This window comes from Mus caroli, unplaced genomic scaffold, assembly GCF_978045245.1.
Source record: "Mus caroli unplaced genomic scaffold, Mus_caroli_1 scaffold_11, whole genome shotgun sequence".
NCBI classification, from domain to species: domain Eukaryota; kingdom Metazoa; phylum Chordata; class Mammalia; order Rodentia; family Muridae; genus Mus; species Mus caroli.
Window position 1 is genome coordinate 112638849 of NW_028227266.1, and position 18824 is coordinate 112657672.

At 41.9% G+C, this 18824-nt stretch overlaps 2 protein-coding genes across 8 annotated transcripts in view; one reads left to right on the forward strand and one right to left on the reverse strand.

Annotated features, from left to right (window-relative positions):
• Positions 1–18824, forward strand: part of Ubp1 (upstream binding protein 1) — a 46423-nt gene that overhangs the window by 24624 nt on the left and 2975 nt on the right. For 4 of the 6 annotated variants that reach the window (XM_085828127.1, XM_085828128.1, XM_021172131.2 and 1 more), the window contains 12 exons: positions 616–721; positions 1339–1445; positions 3355–3507; positions 3587–3697; positions 4127–4234; positions 9446–9549; positions 11137–11191; positions 11392–11485; positions 14194–14284; positions 15014–15132; positions 17594–17736; positions 18369–18420. In XM_085828127.1, coding sequence (XP_085684253.1) covers positions 616–721; positions 1339–1445; positions 3355–3507; positions 3587–3697; positions 4127–4234; positions 9446–9549; positions 11137–11191; positions 11392–11485; positions 14194–14284; positions 15014–15132; positions 17594–17736; positions 18369–18420 — 1243 coding nt within the window. Of the gene's footprint in view, positions 1–615; positions 722–1338; positions 1446–3354; positions 3508–3586; positions 3698–4126; positions 4235–9445; positions 9550–11136; positions 11192–11391; positions 11486–14193; positions 14285–14451; positions 14850–15013; positions 15133–17593; positions 17737–18368; positions 18421–18824 lie in introns of those variants that run through there. The other 2 variants (XR_015044504.1, XM_021172132.3) reach the window with 2 other exon arrangements.
• Fbxl2 (F-box and leucine rich repeat protein 2) overlaps positions 7019–18824 on the reverse strand; it is a 72263-nt gene continuing 60457 nt past the window's right edge. Inside the window, exon 16 of one of the 2 annotated variants that reach the window (XM_085828130.1) lies at positions 7019–7072. The gene's annotated coding sequence lies outside the window, so the exon portion shown is untranslated. Of the gene's footprint in view, positions 7073–8565; positions 8735–18824 lie in introns of those variants that run through there. The other variant, XM_085828129.1, reaches the window with a different exon arrangement.

Genomic DNA, 18824 nt, shown 5'->3' on the forward strand with positions numbered 1-18824 from the left:
TTGTTATTTTTGAGATAGCCTCTAGATTGCTGGAATTGCAGGCATGAATCACTGCAGCTAGTATTAATAGCTTACTGTTGCGTCTGTGGTTATCTATATTTATAATATTTTTTTCATCTTTCATAATTCTTTTAGTCAATTGGTATTTTCCCATAGAAATCTAATTCCTACTCACTAATTTCATGATTGTGTACAATAGTTTTTGAATTATAATATTGAATTACCTTAAAATTACACATTTTAAATTTGGGCAAATTTTTAGTTATAATTCCTAGTTACTAAGTATGTGTGTCATAAATCAGGTATCCAAAAATAGAAAAGTTCACAGGTGGAATTTTTCTTCTCTTATTTTGGAAATAAGATGTCACTATAGTCTATGTTAGCTTTGAAATGTGACCTAGGCTGGCCTCAAACTTGAAGTAGTCCTCTTGCCCCAACCTCTCAAGGTGTGAGAGCCATGATTCCCAACTAAACAGAAGGAGTATTTAAAGCAGAGTCTGGGCTTGGATGCTCGCCTATGATTGATTAATATGTTCTTGTTGTAGTGGTGGTGGTGGTGGTGCTGCTGCTGCTGCTGAGCAGTTAGAATGCTTACCTTCCCCCCTTGTTTTACAGAGCATCATAAGGGTGGTGTTCCATGACAGGCGGCTACAGTACACAGAACATCAGCAGCTTGAAGGCTGGAAGTGGAATCGTCCAGGAGACAGGCTTCTCGATTTAGGTACAGGTGGCTGTCAAAAGACCGTGGAAATGAAGGTGCTCTGTAGCTGTCCAGTAACATAATTGGCACCATGTAAAATTTATTGCTTGGATGTAGTAGGTGTTAGATCTGTGTCTTGAGAATTGTTTAATGCTAAAGGAACGAAGGAGCTTTGTACCAGGAATTGTACAAATTTGAAGCTATCTAAAACCTCAGTTGGCACCGTCCATCATGTTTTTAATGAAATGAAATATAAGCCGTGGTGGGAGAAACTGTGATTCTTGTTAGGTGGATTTGATATTGAAGACAAGGTTGACTACGGAGAACGTTGAAGGGAAGTTCAACATGGATTAATTATTTCCATAGAGCATAATATAGTAAGTTGTAAGTTTGGTTTGTTTGTTTGTTTGATTTTGTTTTGTTTTGTTTTGTTTTGAAATGGGGTTTCGCTATGCTGCCCAGGCTGCACTTGAACCCCTAGTCTCAAGCCATCCCCTGTACCCCAGCCTTCCGAATAGCTGGGACTCTACTTCTCTACTTGAGTGTGCCACCACACCAGGCTCAAATTGTGCATTGTTTAATTACTTAAAATGGATCCTTTTTTTTTTTTTTTTTGTAACTTGTTTTTGAACATACAGATATTCCAATGTCTGTGGGAATAATTGACACAAGGACAAATCCAAGCCAGTTAAATGCAGTTGAATTTCTGTGGGACCCTGCAAAGCGCACATCTGCCTTCATTCAGGTTTGCCTTTTCATGTCTGCCCCACTCATTTAGAAGATTAATTAAATTCCTGTCTCATGAAAATATTTCCTACTTGTAAAGTATAATGTAATGCCTTTTTATTTATTAAATATACACAGTTAAAATGGGTTTAATTTTAGTAGATTAGTCATGTAGACATTTGGTGAAAAGAATATTTTTTGGTTTTTTATCTCCACTTAGATGGCCTGGAATTTGCTAGGTAGAATAATGTACCATCACACCTGGTTTTTAAATTCTATTTTTTATTATTGGTATTCATAATAGTAGAAATTTCTGTTTTTCATGATGCGCATTTCTCTTGAACAGAAAGTGCAATTTAAAAGGATACTGTTGAAAAAAGTTTCCGTTTTTTTTCTAACATTTAAAGCATGTTTGTAAACAAACTTGCAAGCCTCCACAGTGAAGAGATGAGAGTGGACTCCTCGTGTGTGCATCGTGTGGTGTGGTGTGGTGTGGTGTGAAAGCCTCCACAAGTGAAGAGGCAAGAGTGGACTCCTCGTGTGTCCATCGTGTGGTGTGGTGTGAGCAGTTAGCATCTTTTTCTCAACTTTTATCATTGAATTGTTTTCTGAACAGGGTGTCACTGTGTAGCTCTTGCTAGCCTGGAACTTGCTATGCAGACCAGTCTCAACTGAGTGCACAGAGATCCATCTGTCTCTTCCTCCTAGTGTTGGGAGTATAGCTGTGCACCACCACACCAGGCCCTGCTACACGTAGTGTTACACACACCCTTTTTTTTGTTTGTTTGTTTTTTTTTTGTTGTTTTTTGTTTGTTTGTTTGTTTTTTCGAGACAGAGTTTCTCTGTGTAGCCCTGGCTGTCCTGGAACTTACTTTTGTTGACCAGGCTGGCCTTGAACTTAGAAATCCGCCTGGCCTTGAACTTAGAAATCCACCTGCCTCTGCCTCCCAAGTGTTTAAAGGCGTATGCCACCACCACCAGGCACACCCATGGTATTTTATCCACACACACTTCTTGTGTCTAAAAGATAACCTTGAAACTAACATGACCACATATTTACAACTCAAAAGTAATTGTGATATATACTGTGTGCAAATTTGTAAGTGGTGGAATTTTAACTACTGTGTAGATAGATAGCCATTGAGTTATTGACCAGCTTAAGTGTTCACATCACCTCTAAGGATCATTAGTATTCAGGGTTTGAGTTGTCTCCCAGATGCTACCCATCTGTTAATGATGGTGACATGAGTCATATTAGTATTTGTCCAATTTGACGAGTTTGTAGTGCATGAGAGGTATAGTACCAGGCCTTATCTCAGGTTGTGCAGCCATAATTCAGAGGTGAGCTTTCACACTGTCTGTCTTTGGACAAGGGCATGTCTATGTGAAGTGTGAAGTGACTATGGTCTTGCTGCTTGCTAACTTTGCTGCTGTACCCTGAGATTGTTTTCCGCAGGGGGGGGAGTAAAATGAATGCTGCCCCTGGGATCTAGACAGGACTTCGAAGGGTTGCCCTGGAGAGTGTAGGTGGATAAAGGGCCTGAAACTTGCCCAGGAAAAGAATCACAAGATGGTGTATACAGAGAATCAGCAGGGGAGAAACTGTGGTGAAGCAGGCCTTAGGGCTCTGAGTGTTGGGGTGCAGACAGGTTATAGTACAAAGAAGCGTCTGTGCCCTTCTGTCCTCACTAGAGCAGATCCACCCTGAGAGAAACACTAGATCAAAGGGATCCAAGAATAGTGGGATTCTGAAAGGAAAGTCTGTATCCAGAATAATTCAGGAAATTCATGCGATAACTAGACTGTTTTGTCTGTTTTAAGGGATCTTCATTGTACATCCATGAGGGAATAAAATAGAAAGAGCCCAAAATAGAAAGAGCCCCAGCTGAAGGTGTTTTGAATGTATTTCGGCTTGAACTGTTTTATAGGTACATTGTATCAGCACAGAATTCACCCCACGTAAGCATGGAGGTGAAAAAGGAGTGCCTTTCAGGATCCAGGTTGACACCTTTAAGCAGAATGAAAATGGGGAATACACAGATCATCTTCACTCAGCTAGCTGCCAAATCAAAGTCTTTAAGGTAAACAGGGGGGATGCTCAGGTCTGCGAGTAACGCCGTGTGCAGCTCGGTGATTGAACTCATCTACTCTGTGTTCAAGCCTAAAGGTGCAGACAGGAAACAAAAAAATGACCGAGAAAAGATGGAGAAGAGAACAGCTCATGAAAAAGAAAAGTATCAGCCGTCGTACGACACCACCATCCTCACAGAGGTAATGCAGGGCAGCCTTTGGCTTTGGAGAGGAGCAGAGGTTTGCGTGGTAGCAGGACCTCACACACATGTGGCAACAAGGGGACTGGGGGCTGGGGTGGCAGATTGACAGGATACTCTGAGGGCTTTGTGGGCACATGTTTCTCCTAAGTTTGGGGATTTTTATGAGTTTGTGTGGGTGGGATCTTGAATGAAGATGCTGAAATCCCAATGTGAGGTCTCAGACCTGAAAACCTTGAAATTGATAAGAGATTTAAGTGGGGGCCTAGAATGTCCAATTTTTGTCACTGCTGGGGTTTTGCATTTTCTTTAACTTTGAATCCTGTTGGTCATACATTTGTTTAATTGAACGCAAAGACATAACCCAGGGTTTTAGGTCTTTCTTTGTGTAATGAAAAGACATTGATCCCAATCTTTGGTGTTTGTCCAGATGAGGCTTGAGCCTATAATTGAAGATGCAGTTGAACATGAGCAGAAAAAGTCCAGCAAGCGGACTTTGCCAGCAGACTACGGTGATTCTCTGGCAAAGCGAGGCAGTGTAAGGGCTTCTGCTTCTCTTTTCATTGTGCAAGAACCCTTGTGCAGTGTTAGATATAGGATCAACTTCCATGGAAAAGTAAAAGCCGAAATTGTTTTTGATGTCCGTGTCTTGATTTAATTTGCTTTTGTTTAGCTTTCTGCTTTCTGTTTGTTCCTCATTGAGGAAAATTTCCTAAATCTAACACTTTAAAAGGAAACATAAACAATATTGACCATATTGGGTGGTTTTGGACACTCAGCTATGTTTTCCAACTTGTTCCCTTGTTCTCTCCCCCCTCCCCCGTTCACACACAGGGCTCCTTCAAGATAATTGAAATTATTTGACTAATTTTATTTTTATTAATTAATTAGTTTATTTTTGTTTTGTTTTTCAAGACAGAGTTTCTCTGTGTAGCTTTGGCTGTCCTACAACTTGTTCTGTAGAGATCTATTTGACTCTGCCTCCCAAGTGCTGGGATTAAAGGTGTATGCCACCACCGCCCAGCTTACCTAACTAATTTTAAAGAGCTATTTTTATGTAGCTAATGAAAGTTTTGCTTTTTTATATATGTATTTTGTAGCTAGTTAAACGATTGCATTCCCATGTGCAGTACTCCATTCTATATTCCCTGCATGCACGACAAGGATGTGTGTGTGTCTGTGCTTCTAAAAGCCTCTTTGGCAGCACTGGTAGAAAAACCTCTCCGACTGTGTAGTGTTTACTCTTGGCACCTGCATTGTAATGTAATTCTTCAGACTACAGTAGTAACCTTGCTGCACTTAACCCCAGGACCCTCAGAAATAAGCAGCCAGTGAGGGTTTTGGTTGAGTTTTGTCGGGTTAAATATTGCATGTCTTTTTAACACAACTCTGTCCAGCAGTCCCTAGAGGATTGTTCTGGTTACAGATTTAAATCATCTTATATACCCTTATTAAATATGAGTAGTTATATTTAAGGTTTTATTTAAATAACTATTTTGTGTTCTGTTCATTACTGCACTATTTGTAGTATTGGTGTCGGTGTCCCCAAAGTAGATTTTTGCTCTTTTATCTTGATTTGTGATTAATTGAGCACTATCACAGGAATGTCATTTCCAATTTAAAACAATTTTAAAAGCTTCTTTATGCATGCTTGCATCCAGGGTACTGGGAGCATATGCTGCATTTTTTTATCTATAGATATGTACCTACCTACCTATCTACCTATCCTTTTTCATACACTAGTCCAGCATGGGAACTTACCCTGTTGCTCTCATGCCAGCCCTCCTGCCTCAGACTCCCGGGTACTAGGCTTGCAGGTGTAAGCCACCATGCCTGGTTCTTTATATTTTCTTTAACTGGGCTGTTTTGGTTTAAATCAGAGGTGGTCAGAACTACTGAATGCTCCTTTCCCCAATTGTCTGTCCTGCTGTTTTATGTTTTATTATCTTCAATTGTTATGAAAACCTACAAATGTTCTTAGGAGTCTTCTTGAGGCGCTTATGGGAGCTTAAGTCACTTGCCTTAAAACTTGCCTGTTACAAACTACTTATCTAATTTAAACAAAGTTGGTTCTAGTGTGTTGTAGCCCAGAGCCAATCTGAAAATGAGGAAGTCGGTGGTAAATTACAATGCATCTTAAGTCCTAATATGCAAAACATCAGCAGTCCATGCCTGGGATTTCACATCTTCTTAAGTGCCTCACCTGCCGCCCTGGCTGTGTTGGGTTTGGGTATGATGCTTCTAGTATTGGCTAGACCTTAAGCTGTAAACCTACTTTCAAAATGTGAGGTGCAGATCATGAACCCTGTCACCAAGATCATAGCTGCAGCACTTTGTCTCTTCAATGTCTGTGTGGGGTACTGGGTGGGGGTGAGGGGTACCTTCCTTGCAGTTTTGGGCAGTTAACAGTTGGCTTTCAGTTAAAGGGATATATATCCAGAAGTCTTGACAAGATCTAAAAGGTGCTGGGTGACAGGGTCCCACGCTGAATTGTCACTTCTACTGGTTCCCAGGAGATGATGCATAACAAACCCTTTTTGTGTCTATTGATCCCTGGCATACCCCTGAGCTCCCATGGCTTTGCTGCCGACAGTGGGTCCTCATTCTTTAATCTCTGTGGGAAACTTCTACATTCTGAGTACCCTGAAACCAGAACCACACAGGTCCAGACCATTGACAGAGGCTTCAGGAACATCAGCACTGCTCTTAATTCCACTTGCTTTCAACAGCAGGTGTCCATTAGTGCTACAGTGCTTGCCGAGCGCAAGATTCTGATTTTCTCCTTCAGCCCCATAAAGCAAACAAAACATCAAATTAAAAACTCCTCTTGTGATAGAAAAGCATCTAACTAATAAATCTTTAAAAAAAAAAAAAAAAAAGGGCTGGTGAGATGGCTCAGTGGGTAAGAGCACCCGACTGCTCTTCTGAAGGTCAGGAGTTCAAATCCCAGCAACCACATGGTGGCTCACAACCATCTGTAACAAGATCTGACTCCCTCTTCTGGAGTGTCTGAAGACAGCTACAGTGTACTTACATATAATAAATAAATAAATCTTTAAAAAAAAGAAAAAGAAAAGCATCTAACTTTGTAATAGATGAATGTATGGTGAGTAAATGGGCCGTCTCCACTGTACCACACCAACTTCAAGTTTGGGAATAGCTCTGTTTTCTCAAAGAGCTAGCAATAACCTAGGTAGATTTGTTGGAGAGGCATTGCTTTAGATATTAAGAGTTATCTAGATGTGTATGTTTGGATGCATTATAATATGTTTTATTAGGAGAGGATGGTGTAAGAGGAAGAAACCCTTGTGTGTAGTAAGATGAAAGTCCACACTCCCTTGGTTAGATGTGTTGTAATAGGCACAGGCACTCCACACTGTAAGCAGAGGAGAGAGTGATACTTAGTAAGATAAAAAGCAAAGGCTCTACTTTTAGAACAACAGGTATTTTCACTTGGAATGGCATCTATAGTAAGGTCACTACCGGAGTTGACTGGCCATTAGTTTCTGCTTTAGAAGGTGGTTGTCTCGGGAACAGAATCTGTGGTGATTTTCCTCTTTTTCGGGGGCTCTATAATTGGGCAGGTGTGAAGACAGCTGGTGATTTCTTTTCTTTCCCTGTTGATGCTTGTGTTTGGTGGCTGCTAAGGCGTGTGGTTTCTGTCTGGAGAGACTCAGTGCAAGCTACAGGCTTCACATTAGTGGGCTTCACATTTTGCAAAGAATTTGAAAAAGGAGATTTTTTTTCTCTTGATTATCTTCAAACTGGCATCCACATATTTCATTGTAAATTTGAACAGTAGCAAAGGAAGCATTTCCTGGTATGATGAGTATTTGTATTTATTAAATTAAAACTTATCTCTGTGAGTTTAAGGCCAGCCTGGTCTACAGAGCAAGCACTAGGACACCAGGGCTACAAAGAAAAACCCTGTTTCCTGAGAAAACAAAACAAAACAAACTATTAAAAATTGGAACTGTTACTAATTAGGAGGAAGTATCCTGCAGCATCCAAGGATCATCCTCAGGTTCACCCCTCAGCTCTCTTGGTCCCACCTTGTTCTCTGCCACTTTTAAACGCTGCCTTACTGTGATCGCCTTTATGCCTGGAGGCCTTACATAACCTCCATTGCTTTAAAGATTTACATGTCTTTATTTTACATGTATGAACATCTTGCCTGCATGCATGTCTGTGCACCACATGTGTACAGTGCCTGGGAGGCCTGAAGATGGTGCTGGATACTCTGGAACTGGAGTGACAGCTGGTTGTAAGTCACCATGTGGGTGCTGAGAACTGAACTCAGGTCCTCTGCAAGAATGGTGTGTGCTCTTTATTCCTAAGCAGCTCCAGCCCAGCAACTCCAGTTCTTTGCAATTCAAGGCTGACCTTGAACTAATGGCAGTCTTTCTTTCTTGGCCTCCTGAATTTTGGGATTGCAAGTATTGTATTCTTGGATAAAATAGATTTTTCTGAACTGGGAAGAAAGTTTTCTTATTTTAAATTTAGGGTCTCATGTAGCTGAGGTTGGCCTTAAACTTCTGATCATCTTGCCTCCACCTCCCAAGCCTGATTACAGACATGTGCTGCCAAGCCTGGCTTGAAATTTAATCTTTAGATTTTCTTAATGACTATAGATTAAACTTGGGTAAGAAATTAAATACTGTGTGTATGCCAGCAACCCAAGTTTTGTCTACAAAGCTCAAGTGGTGGAAGGAGAGAACAGACTCCCCAGAGTGTCCCTTGACCTCCATGTGCATGCTATGGCAGGTATATAAACGCACACACACATGTATGTAAATAAGTAAATGTAATTTTAAAAGGAAAAACTCATTAGGACAAGTTTATTAAAATAATTATGCAAATTTTAATGAATAGTTGATAAATATAAAAATGGACAAAACAGATAAAACTGGCATTTGCTTGGTTGTGCAGAGTCTTGAAACCCCAGTGCTAGGTTGGATGTGATGTCTTTCTTCTCTCAGATGGGAGCAGGCTGATTATAAAGGGGAACCCTTGAAACTACCATTCTCGGCAAGAACACCTGTAGAAAGATTACTGGTTGTTAGGTGGACCTTTGTGCAGCTCAGAAGGGAAAGTTTCTCCTTGATTACTGTGCCCTGCTCAGCATACGCTGGACATTGGCTTATTCAGTTTTATAACTATAATGTGCTTCTGAATTTTGCTTAAGGTTGAGAGATATTCAGTCTGCCATATCTTTTTTAGGAACTCACACACACACACCTGGCAGCACACCCACAATTGATAGGTTTGCATGCTAGCCTGTTCAGTAAATTTTATATCATGGTAGGTACTGATGAGGCTGCTCCCTGGCAGGGCTAAGGAGCAGTTAACAGAACCTAGCCACACCCAGATCACTGTGTAATGTCAGATGTTGCTTGTGAATCTTTGTCTGCTGTTTTTAAACCTTAAAACCTTGAGATGTATTTGCTGGAGCGTCTGACAGGAGATACTAGAAATGTATGTGTGTGTGTCTGTCTGCGTGCATGTGTGCGTGTGCATGCATGTAAGCTTTCAGAAAACAAATGTCTATAAATGTTGCTGCTATCATCATTCAGGATATCTTTAAGCTAAATGAGTGGCTTTTGCTGCACAAGGTAAATTTGACACATTTGATAGGCACTGGGCATCTTGTGTATTATGAGTTTGTATGGGCTCAGTTAGAGACCAGATGACAAAAGATTCCACCCATTTAAAAAGCGTGCTGTTAACTCATTTCTGTTTCTATCCTTAGTGTTCTCCATGGCCCGACACCCCTACAGCCTATGTGAATAACAGCCCTTCCCCAGCGCCCACTTTCACCTCCTCACAGCCGAGCACGTGCAGTGTCCCAGACAGGTACCTGGTTTGTGGGGCCCTGTGCTTGCACCTAACCATTGCTCCTTCAGGTCCTATCCATGTGGCCTTTATGTGTGTCTGCGTCAGGTGCTAGAAAATAGCCCATGCATGGGTCAGAGTCTTCACCTGACAGCCTTTGTGTACCTGCTGTGTCTCACACGTTGACATTACAGTAACTGCAGAGAAGCATTCTCTTCAGATACTGAAACAGGGAGACCTCCAGTTTGAGGCCAGCCTCGGGGCTGTATAACAAGACCCTATCTGAGAGAGTTCAGCTAAGGACCCTAGGGTGAGTGGTTGATGGGAGGTTCTGATATGAATATATTAAGATTACATTGATTACGAAGCACAGTGGACTATGAGTTACCACATGACACAGGTTATTTTTTTGTACTGTTTCTTACCCTCTTAGCAAATGTAGTTTTAGTTGAGTATTTAAGATTTAAAGGAAAGACCTTTGTTTTTTTTTTTAGAGACTGTAGTGGCTTTCAAATCAGGACCTCTGGATTTCATTGAATGTGTTATCTGGCTTTCATAGCTGAGAGTCCAGGGAACTCAGAATGGGAGCTGCATAGGCAGAGGCCTCTATAAGTCTTTGGCTTCTAAAATCTTGCTGGAGAACAGTAGTTCAGAAGTTCCTGCTTTTAGGAAGTTTTTTATGGGACAGAAAAATGAAGAAAGCTTGAGATGGCAGGGGAAAGTTCTCTGTGTCGGTCTTTTGTTGACAGGATCTGGTAAGCAAAAACGACAAAATCTCACTTTCCTTCTGTGGAGATGAAAAATCTAGCCAGGAGCCTGTTTGCAAGTAGTGGTTGTATCTGCAAGTAGAAAATTCTCAGGGACCAGGGGGACCAGAGAGGCAGTGGGTAAGAGAGGATAAGTCTCTTGTGTTTCCTGTCTGGGTGTGAGAGCAAATGGCTGTAATCTAGAGATGAGCTTTGAATTGTATGCCTTAGTCGTCTAGATGTTTCCTGAGTGCCCACTGTATTTCCAGCATGGCCCCACTTGCTGAGATACAGAAAGGACAAGACAAATTCCCATTGGAAGGGGCTTAAGATGTGCTGAATGGAGAGTAATGTAAGGCTTAGGACCTGGGGGGCAGTTCTGAGAAAGGAACCCTGCTCATGTTCACAGTTGTCTTTATACCTTTGACTCCCATGTTTGTTTCATTTCCTTTACTCATGGGCGGATGTATTAACTAATGAGGAAGGCTTGTCTATTTAGTTAGGGTCACTGTTTCTTATAGCCTAATTTTTTCTTAGAATGTTTTATGGTTATTTTTAGCTGTTTTTCTTATTTAGTTTCGCATATTTTCCTAACTAAGATGAATGCATACTGTCCCCATTTTCCTGGCACCCATATAAACACTCAAGGAAACCCTTCCCAGTGCTGACTCGCATACGGAGGTGCTGTGTTGTACCTGTGTCCTGTCCTCCTCCCCTCCCTACTGTGCTGCATTCGTGTTGCAAGCTTACACAGCTCTTTCTACACTGTTGTCCTATCTCAAACTGCCTGTGCAATAGATAGTTTTTAATTTCTTAATGTAAAAATAAATTAAAAACCATTCCTTTCTTTTCCTTTCTCCAGCAATTCTTCATCCCCAAATCACCAGGGAGATGGAGCTGCACAAGCATCTGGGGAAGTAAGTGCATTTCCTTAGACCACTAACCACATAGAAAGGTTCTAGCCAGACTAGGGGGCCGCTCAGTCGTCAGCTTGGGCTCTGACTTGAGATTTTAAAGCCTTTTGAGTTTTGCTTAAAGAGTCTTCATGACATGCCAATGACTTTTAAAGCTTGAATAGTTTTATCCATGCTCTTTTTTTTTTTTTTTTAATTAATAGCAAATTCAGCCTTCAGCTACCACCCAGGAAACACAGCAGTGGCTGCTCAAAAACAGGTTCTCTTCCTACACAAGACTGTTCTCTAATTTTTCAGGTATGTATATATGTGTGCATGCATGAGAATATTTTATTTGTATGTTTTCCTGCTTTTGTTAATGAAGAATTTTGAAACTTTTGAAATACTTTTAGATGAATCTATTACAAACAAGAAAAAAATACATTATCTCTCAGTTTTCCTCAGTTGTAACACCCTGTTAAATTCTTCCAAACCAGGAAATTCCACTCATTTTGGTTATATTTAGTTCTATGTGGTATTTTCATTCTATTTATTTTTATTAGTTTAAAATTATCTATGTGCCTGTCTCTGGGTATATGCATGTGAGTGTAGGTGCCCACAGAAGCCAGAAGTGTCAGATCCCCTGAAGCTGGAATTAGTAGTTATGACATCCCCAACATGGGTGCTAGGACCTGAACTTAGGTCCTCTGCAAGAACAGCATGTGCTCTTACTTACCTGGTAAGCCATCTCTCCAGCCCCAATGCTAACTTAGTTTGAGATAACATTTTTCTTAATGATAAATTGGAAAGACAGTTAAGAGATGACTCAGCACACATTCTCTCAGTTTCTCACAAAACTACAGTATACTGTTGTGAACAGAAGTCAACACTAATAACGTGGATGTATAGATCTGTCACTGCGCAGTGAATGTAGCTCTATGCATCTACTACTGCAGTTAAGATATGTATACATGTAGGGTATCTGTCTACACAGGTACTGTCTGTCTTGCTGTCTCATAGTAAGGTCATCTGAGAATGTTAAACAGATAACGTCCTATAGTATGTGACCCTTTGAATCTGGCCTTTTTTTCCTTGGTCTTATGAGTTCAGGTCCCATAAGGCTGACCTGTGTCCTGTAGCTTGAACCTTTTCACATAGAGCAATGATCTCAGTTGTGTGGCCTTGCTCAGCTATATGTGTCGTAGACAGCCTGCTCTTTTTCTGCACAGGAAACTAAGAGAATGTTTTGGTAGGACTTTAGGTGTCAAGCAGCATTGCCCTGGGGCATACAGGAGAGAGCATTCGGAACCAGGGGCAGTCCTTGTACTTTTGCCCATAGTACATTTGCTAATGAGTCCTAACCAAACATTCTGAGAGCGCTGGCCACAGAGATGTGGCCGCTAGCATTCCTTTTGCTTGTGTATGGAGCCATTGAAACAGTTTAAAAAGACAGACATATCTGTGCACATGCCCAGAGGAAAGCCTGGTTTTACAAACAGTGATGTTTTTATTATGTCATTTATTATATTGTTTGTACACTGGGTACTTATTCCTCATGTAGCTCTTGAACTCTAAAATTAAAATTCCTTGTAGAAATCATTTGCTTGCTGGCATCCACCTTTTTATATGATTAAATAAAGCCTTTAATGTGTGAAAACCTAGAAATTAGAGAGATGAAGTTTATGAGCCCTTATATAGGGCAAGTGGATGAAGAGCAGACATAGAACAGCCTTTAATATCTGGGACTTGCATGTTACTGCATGTTCTGTGGAGCTGTAAGACTCTCCTTGTACGCAGTGATCACAGGGCTTGGCGTTCTGCACTTTCCTTAACCTGAGGCCTTCCTCTCAAGGGTTCCTGCTGAGCCGCTCTCTGGCACGTCACCTGAGCTGCAGCACCAAGGAGAATGGCAGGAGACAGTGAGGACAGTGAGGTCTCCTAGGTGGTCAGTCACAGTTCAGAGCTGGGATTCACCATCACCAGCTGGGATATATCTCTCTTCATGAGTTATAGATGTCACAACTAGCATCCCTGCTTCAGAGCTGTGTGACCCTAATAGACAGAGAACCTCTTTCTCTGCTATTTCTTTCCAAGAGTGACTCCATACAGGCTCACGTCTCATGGGAGTTAGGCCTCTCTGGTTTTTATTTCTTTATAAGCTAGGACTCTGTCAAGCCCTTTCATTTGAGCCTCTGAAACGAAGCGAGCAAGTGAACGAGCAAGTGAAGCAACCCCGTTATCTTCTGCATATGGGAGTAGATGTTTATTATATGAAGTCATTCCTTAATTCTAGAAGGTCTTGGCTGATATTAAAAGAGTAAAAAGATTTTGTGTACATCTCCAAATATAGTAAGTATTGAGTACATGAAAGACTTCCTCTGACTGCCCCACTTCACTGTGCCCAGTGCTTGTCAGTCTTGTAGCTACTTCTCCCTTATATACACGGCCCTTTTTGATGCTTTTAAGGCAAATCCTAGACACCAAGTACGTAGGGAAGCAATCTGAAGGAGCAGAGTGATTTTCTACTAAGCTCTCCTGTTAGAACGGGCTGTGGAGATGGAACTTTATAGTGTCTAACTTGATATTGCACACAGTGGTGTAATGGAACCCGCTCGCCACTTTGCTTCTCACTCACTGGTGACTTTAGGCAAAGTTCCCCAACCGTCAGTATTCCATTTAAGTTTTTCAAAAGGAAGAAAAGCAACAGCAGGGCTTTAGGGAGGTTCAGAAACAGGGTCATCCACAGCCCAGCAACAAGGAAAGAAAGGCAGTAAGGCGTCTTGTATTGGGAGGGAGCAGACAGGCCTTCCGGCCATGGTCCCTGACTTATCAGCTTCTGGCACCTTGTTACCACAGCATGTTGTTTCTCTAAGGGACAGATGTGTTCCTGTGTTAATCGTGGCTGTGTGTACTCCAGGACACCTGTTGCTGCGCAGAAGGACAGACCCGTGCAGTGACACCGGCTGTGAAGCAGCAGCTCTGTCCATCCCTGTCTTGCTTATTTGAGGATCTCTGCTGTTTTCCAGGTGCCGACTTATTAAAGCTGACAAAGGAGGATTTAGTTCAGATCTGTGGTGCAGCCGATGGAATTCGGCTCTATAATTCCCTGAAGTCAAGGTAAAATACCACAGACTATTTTGCGTGAGCTGAAAGTGGACTTTTCTCTGCGTGGGGGCTTTGGTGGGCAGAATGTGTTTCCACGCTAGGTTGGCGTGTGCCTGTGTGTGCCACCAAGCATCGGCAGCATTGTGCTCACGAGAAGACTGTTTTGTGTACACCTTCAGGGCAGGCACTGATGAGGGCAGAGGTAGACTAAGACTGGTAGCAATGCACATGGGCAGGACTGATTTCTTGAAGACGACTGGGTTTGTTGCCAAGAAAACAAAACTTCTAATTTAGGTGAGCTCTACAGAATCTATGGTTTTCAAGGTCATGATTATTGTTAAGCAGTTATTAAATGTGAACTTGTAACTGTCAATTAGAATGCTAGCTAGCACTGTGACTGTGCTGGCTTTGAGACCCACTGCTGCCATTACTGTCTCTAGACTTGTGTGCTGAGACTTGAGTAAACTCCAGCCTTACTGATTTCAAATTGCTTAATCAATCTTAAAACTTAAATTTACCAGCATCTGACAGACCATCTCAATGGTTTAGAGTCTGGACCTGTGATAGTTGGTGTGAGGTGTGTGGTTTTTAATATTTTTATTAGAAAATTATTTTGCATAATGAAATAACACTGTAAAGTTCTCACCAGGAAAACTAGACCGTAGATTCCTGTAGTTATTGATTGTACGTGCTGGGGCAGCTTACCCTCACAGTCTCATTGATGGCATCTTCTGATTACAGGTCGGTTAGGCCCCGCTTAACCATCTATGTCTGCCAGGAGCAGCCGAGTAGCACTGCGCTGCAAGGGCAGCCACAAGCTGCAGGCAGTGGAGGTGAAAGTGGCGGTGGGACGCCCTCCGGTGGGTATTGAGGGCATTTCCTTCCCTCAGACAGACTGATGTGAGTGCAGGACTGCTGAGCACTAGGAGCAGCTGTAGGGTCAAGACCTGGGCAAAGGAGGAAACTAGAACTTTCTTTGTCCTCAGCTATGCATGCTGTAGATCTCTTTTTATGACTTTTATGTAAGAAATTCCCAGCAGTCAGTACAGTAATTTGGTTGAGGCCTTTCTGGATAAATGTCACATTGGTTGCTTGCTGGGGAAAGAGGTTGTTGTTTTGGTTTTGGTTTTTTAGGTCTTTTCCCCCTCCATTTCACTAAATCGATGGGGACTGGGGGACACAACTCCTGACTATCACACATGAACAAAGACAAGTGGATGTAGCAGTCTTCCTCCAGTGTAGACCCACCTGGGGTGAGCATCCATTGTGTTCCATGCAGGCAGGATGGTGGGAGCTGTGTATTTAAGGGTCAGGGTTAGCACAAGCTGTATAGTTTACCTTCTGACTAAGGAGGACTTCTTTGCCTTGCAGATTTATCTCAGTTGGACAGTGTGAAGCACTCTGGCCTCTCCTGTCTCCTTTTCCCTCCCTCCTTTGATTAGAAACACTTTAGGAGTATGACAGGTTGGGCCCAGGTCTTACTAGGTAGCCTAAGCTGGTCTCGGCACTGCCATTCTCCTGCTTTATCCTCCAAAGCACCAAGGTTACCGGTGTGCAGCAGCACACCTTGCTCTCATTTGTGTGATGGTATCAATGTCCCCTCTTCTCACATTCTGAAACAGAATGACGGTGACATCCAGCTTCAGAGAAACATGTATTGCATCATTCTAAGAGGTAGCTGATAGTAGTGGAGCTCTGAGAAATGCCTCATGGCTTGGATTTCTTTAAATGAATGGAAGAGCAGTAATCACAGCTGTGGCTTTTAAGACTAAGGACATGAGATTCTTCTTTTTGGGGTTTGTTTTGTTTTTGTTTTTTTGTTTTTTTTTTTAAGACAGGGTTTCTCTGTGTAGCCTTGGCTGTCCTGGAACTCACTCTGTAGACCAGGCTGGCCTCGAACTCAGAAATCCACCTGCCTCTGCCCCCCAAGTGCTGGAATTAAGGGCGTGCATCACCACTGCCCAGCAGGTCATGAGATTCTTAAAGGAGCTCTCTGTATCACCGTCATACACATCACTCACATTTTGCCGGGAGTGTAGTATTAGGGAATATGTGTGTTCAGAGATGAGTGTTGTAGGGGAGGAGGTGGAGACATGGGAGACCTTTATTTTATCCTTAACCATTTAAATTTAGTGAGCTGAAGACCAGGTAGTAACTCTTTAGACACAGGGGCTTTCCTGCACTGAACTCGTTCACATGCCTGCCCTCTGTGACTTCTTCAAGGCTGTGATAAATAGCTTTGACCCTGTTCCTATAAACAGAAAGTTGTTTCATTTTATTGAAAGAAGCAGAGGGCAGGAAGGAGTCCCCACACACTGACGTGGTGCTCCTCCAGCACTGTCGTCAGTCTGAGGTCTAACCTAAGCTGCTCAGAACGGTTCCTGTGCATGGCATGGCGCTGCTCACTTCCCTGGTGAGGCCCATGTCTGGTTTGAGCAGGACGCACTTGACTAATGCTGACACACAGACTCATAGTGCCGTTGCCATTGTATTCAAGGCATGGACAGAAATGTCAGACAGTAGATGTTGAACTGAGGCTGGGACTTGCTAAGGAAGAATCAGACTCCATTTTCTGTATCCTTATTTTTCATAGGGTGCTGTCTCCATTTTTTTTTTTTAATTTTGGGGGGTATTGGAGGTGACAGATAATTTTTAGTCTTATATCCTCATTTGGAGAATTACTGGTTTAGACTCCTTTTAGAGTTTTTTATGCACAATTAGAAACACACTTTTTTTTTTTTAAGCTTGCTCCTCCCATTGTGCCCACAACAGGACATTGTAACCCATGGACATATTTTTTCATCCTTTGTCCCCCTTTGTCCTAGTCCGTTACCCTGGTGACTCTGATCCCTGATGCTTTTCTTTTACCCCTCACTATATGAAGCTGTTATAGAGAAATGAAAGTCATAGTTTTATACAGAGTGTTTATTCTACATGAGCATAAATAATGTGCTCTTGTATGTCAATTAGGTAGGTAGAGAATTTAAAGGGGCAAAGAAAGGTTACCTTGTCCCTGTTTCTAAATTTGAATTTTATTATTTTGGCACTTTGAAAAGATAGACTGGGGGCTGGAGAGACGGCTCAGCAGTTAAGAGCACTGACTGCTCTTTCGGAGGTCCAGAGTTCAAATCCCAGTAACCACATGGTGGCTCACAACCATCTGTAATGAGATTGGATGCCCTCTTTTGGTGTAGCTGAAGACAGCTACAGTGTACTTACATATAATAAATAAATCTTTTTAAAAAAAGAAAAGATAGACTGTATGTAGATCAAGTGTAAAACGTCATAGTATTGTTAAAGTGCTATCTTTCTCTTTTTCAGTTTATCATGCAATCTACTTGGAAGAAATGGTTGCCTCAGAAGTTGCTCGAAAACTTGCCTCGGTGTTTAATATTCCTTTTCACCAAATTAACCAGGTTTACAGACAGGGCCCCACTGGTATCCACATTCTTGTTAGTGACCAGGTAAATCAAACAGGTAGTAGTCCCCTCCTCCTGCCAATGGGCACTCATATCGTGTCGGAATATTAGAAATGCTGCTGGCCTCTTTTACAATAGTCATTTTTAAATACAACCATGATCAAAATAGTATCCTCGTAGCAGAAGGAATACAGTCAGGGAGAGGGCCTGAGCTTTCCCTGGCCTTTTTGAACTTGGATGCTTCTGGAGCTCTAAGGTTTGTGTGTGTGGCAGACTTTGGTCCTTTCTTTGAGGCGAGGCATTAGGTAGGTTCTCCCTTTGCACACTGTTGGAAGAGCAGCAATTTTAAAACATTTACTATTAGAAGTACAACTCACCTGTGCTCTAGCTATGTTCACTGACAAGCAGTAGTAGTGGGAAACAGCTTGTATAATCTTTAAGTCAGTCTTCACAGGACCTGGCACAACAGGCTCCTCGGTGGCTCACAAATGACAGGTGAAAACTTTTACTATCTCATACTGCTGTCCATCAGGAATGACTAGGATTGTGTAGTTGTGTAAGAGAGATGCACACGTTATGTTGTAGTCCTTTATAAATTTATAAATTTAAATCGTTTCTAGTCAGTTAAGGACTGATAGATCTTAATTATACTTATTATGTCTGCTTTATCCTTCTAGATGGTTCAGAACTTTCAAGATGAGACTTGTTTTTTATTCTCCACAGTAAAAGGTACTTTTCATGTATGTGCCTTGGTGTGTTGTGATCATGAAGGACACTGTGCCCTGATTAGAAGCTCTCATGTATGTGCATATTCTTGAAAAGGATATTTTTGCAAATTTTAAAAGAGGTTGGAATATGGACAAACAGTATGTTTAGTGTTTGTAATAAAAAGGGTTGGTTTTTATAGATAACCTGAAACCAAACAATCTATTCACCCAGTGTTTGCTGAGCATTTTGTCCAAGAGAGCACTCTGGTAGTGCTTAAATGAAACAAGGGCTCAGGGAATCCCATTTTGTGTGTGTGTGTGTGGCAGAGGAGGGGGGGGTCAGAATTGGCCACAGGCACAGAAATTGACCACCAGGATTAGGTGTCATGCAGGAATACGACAGTGTCAGGCTTATGGGAGCTGGGT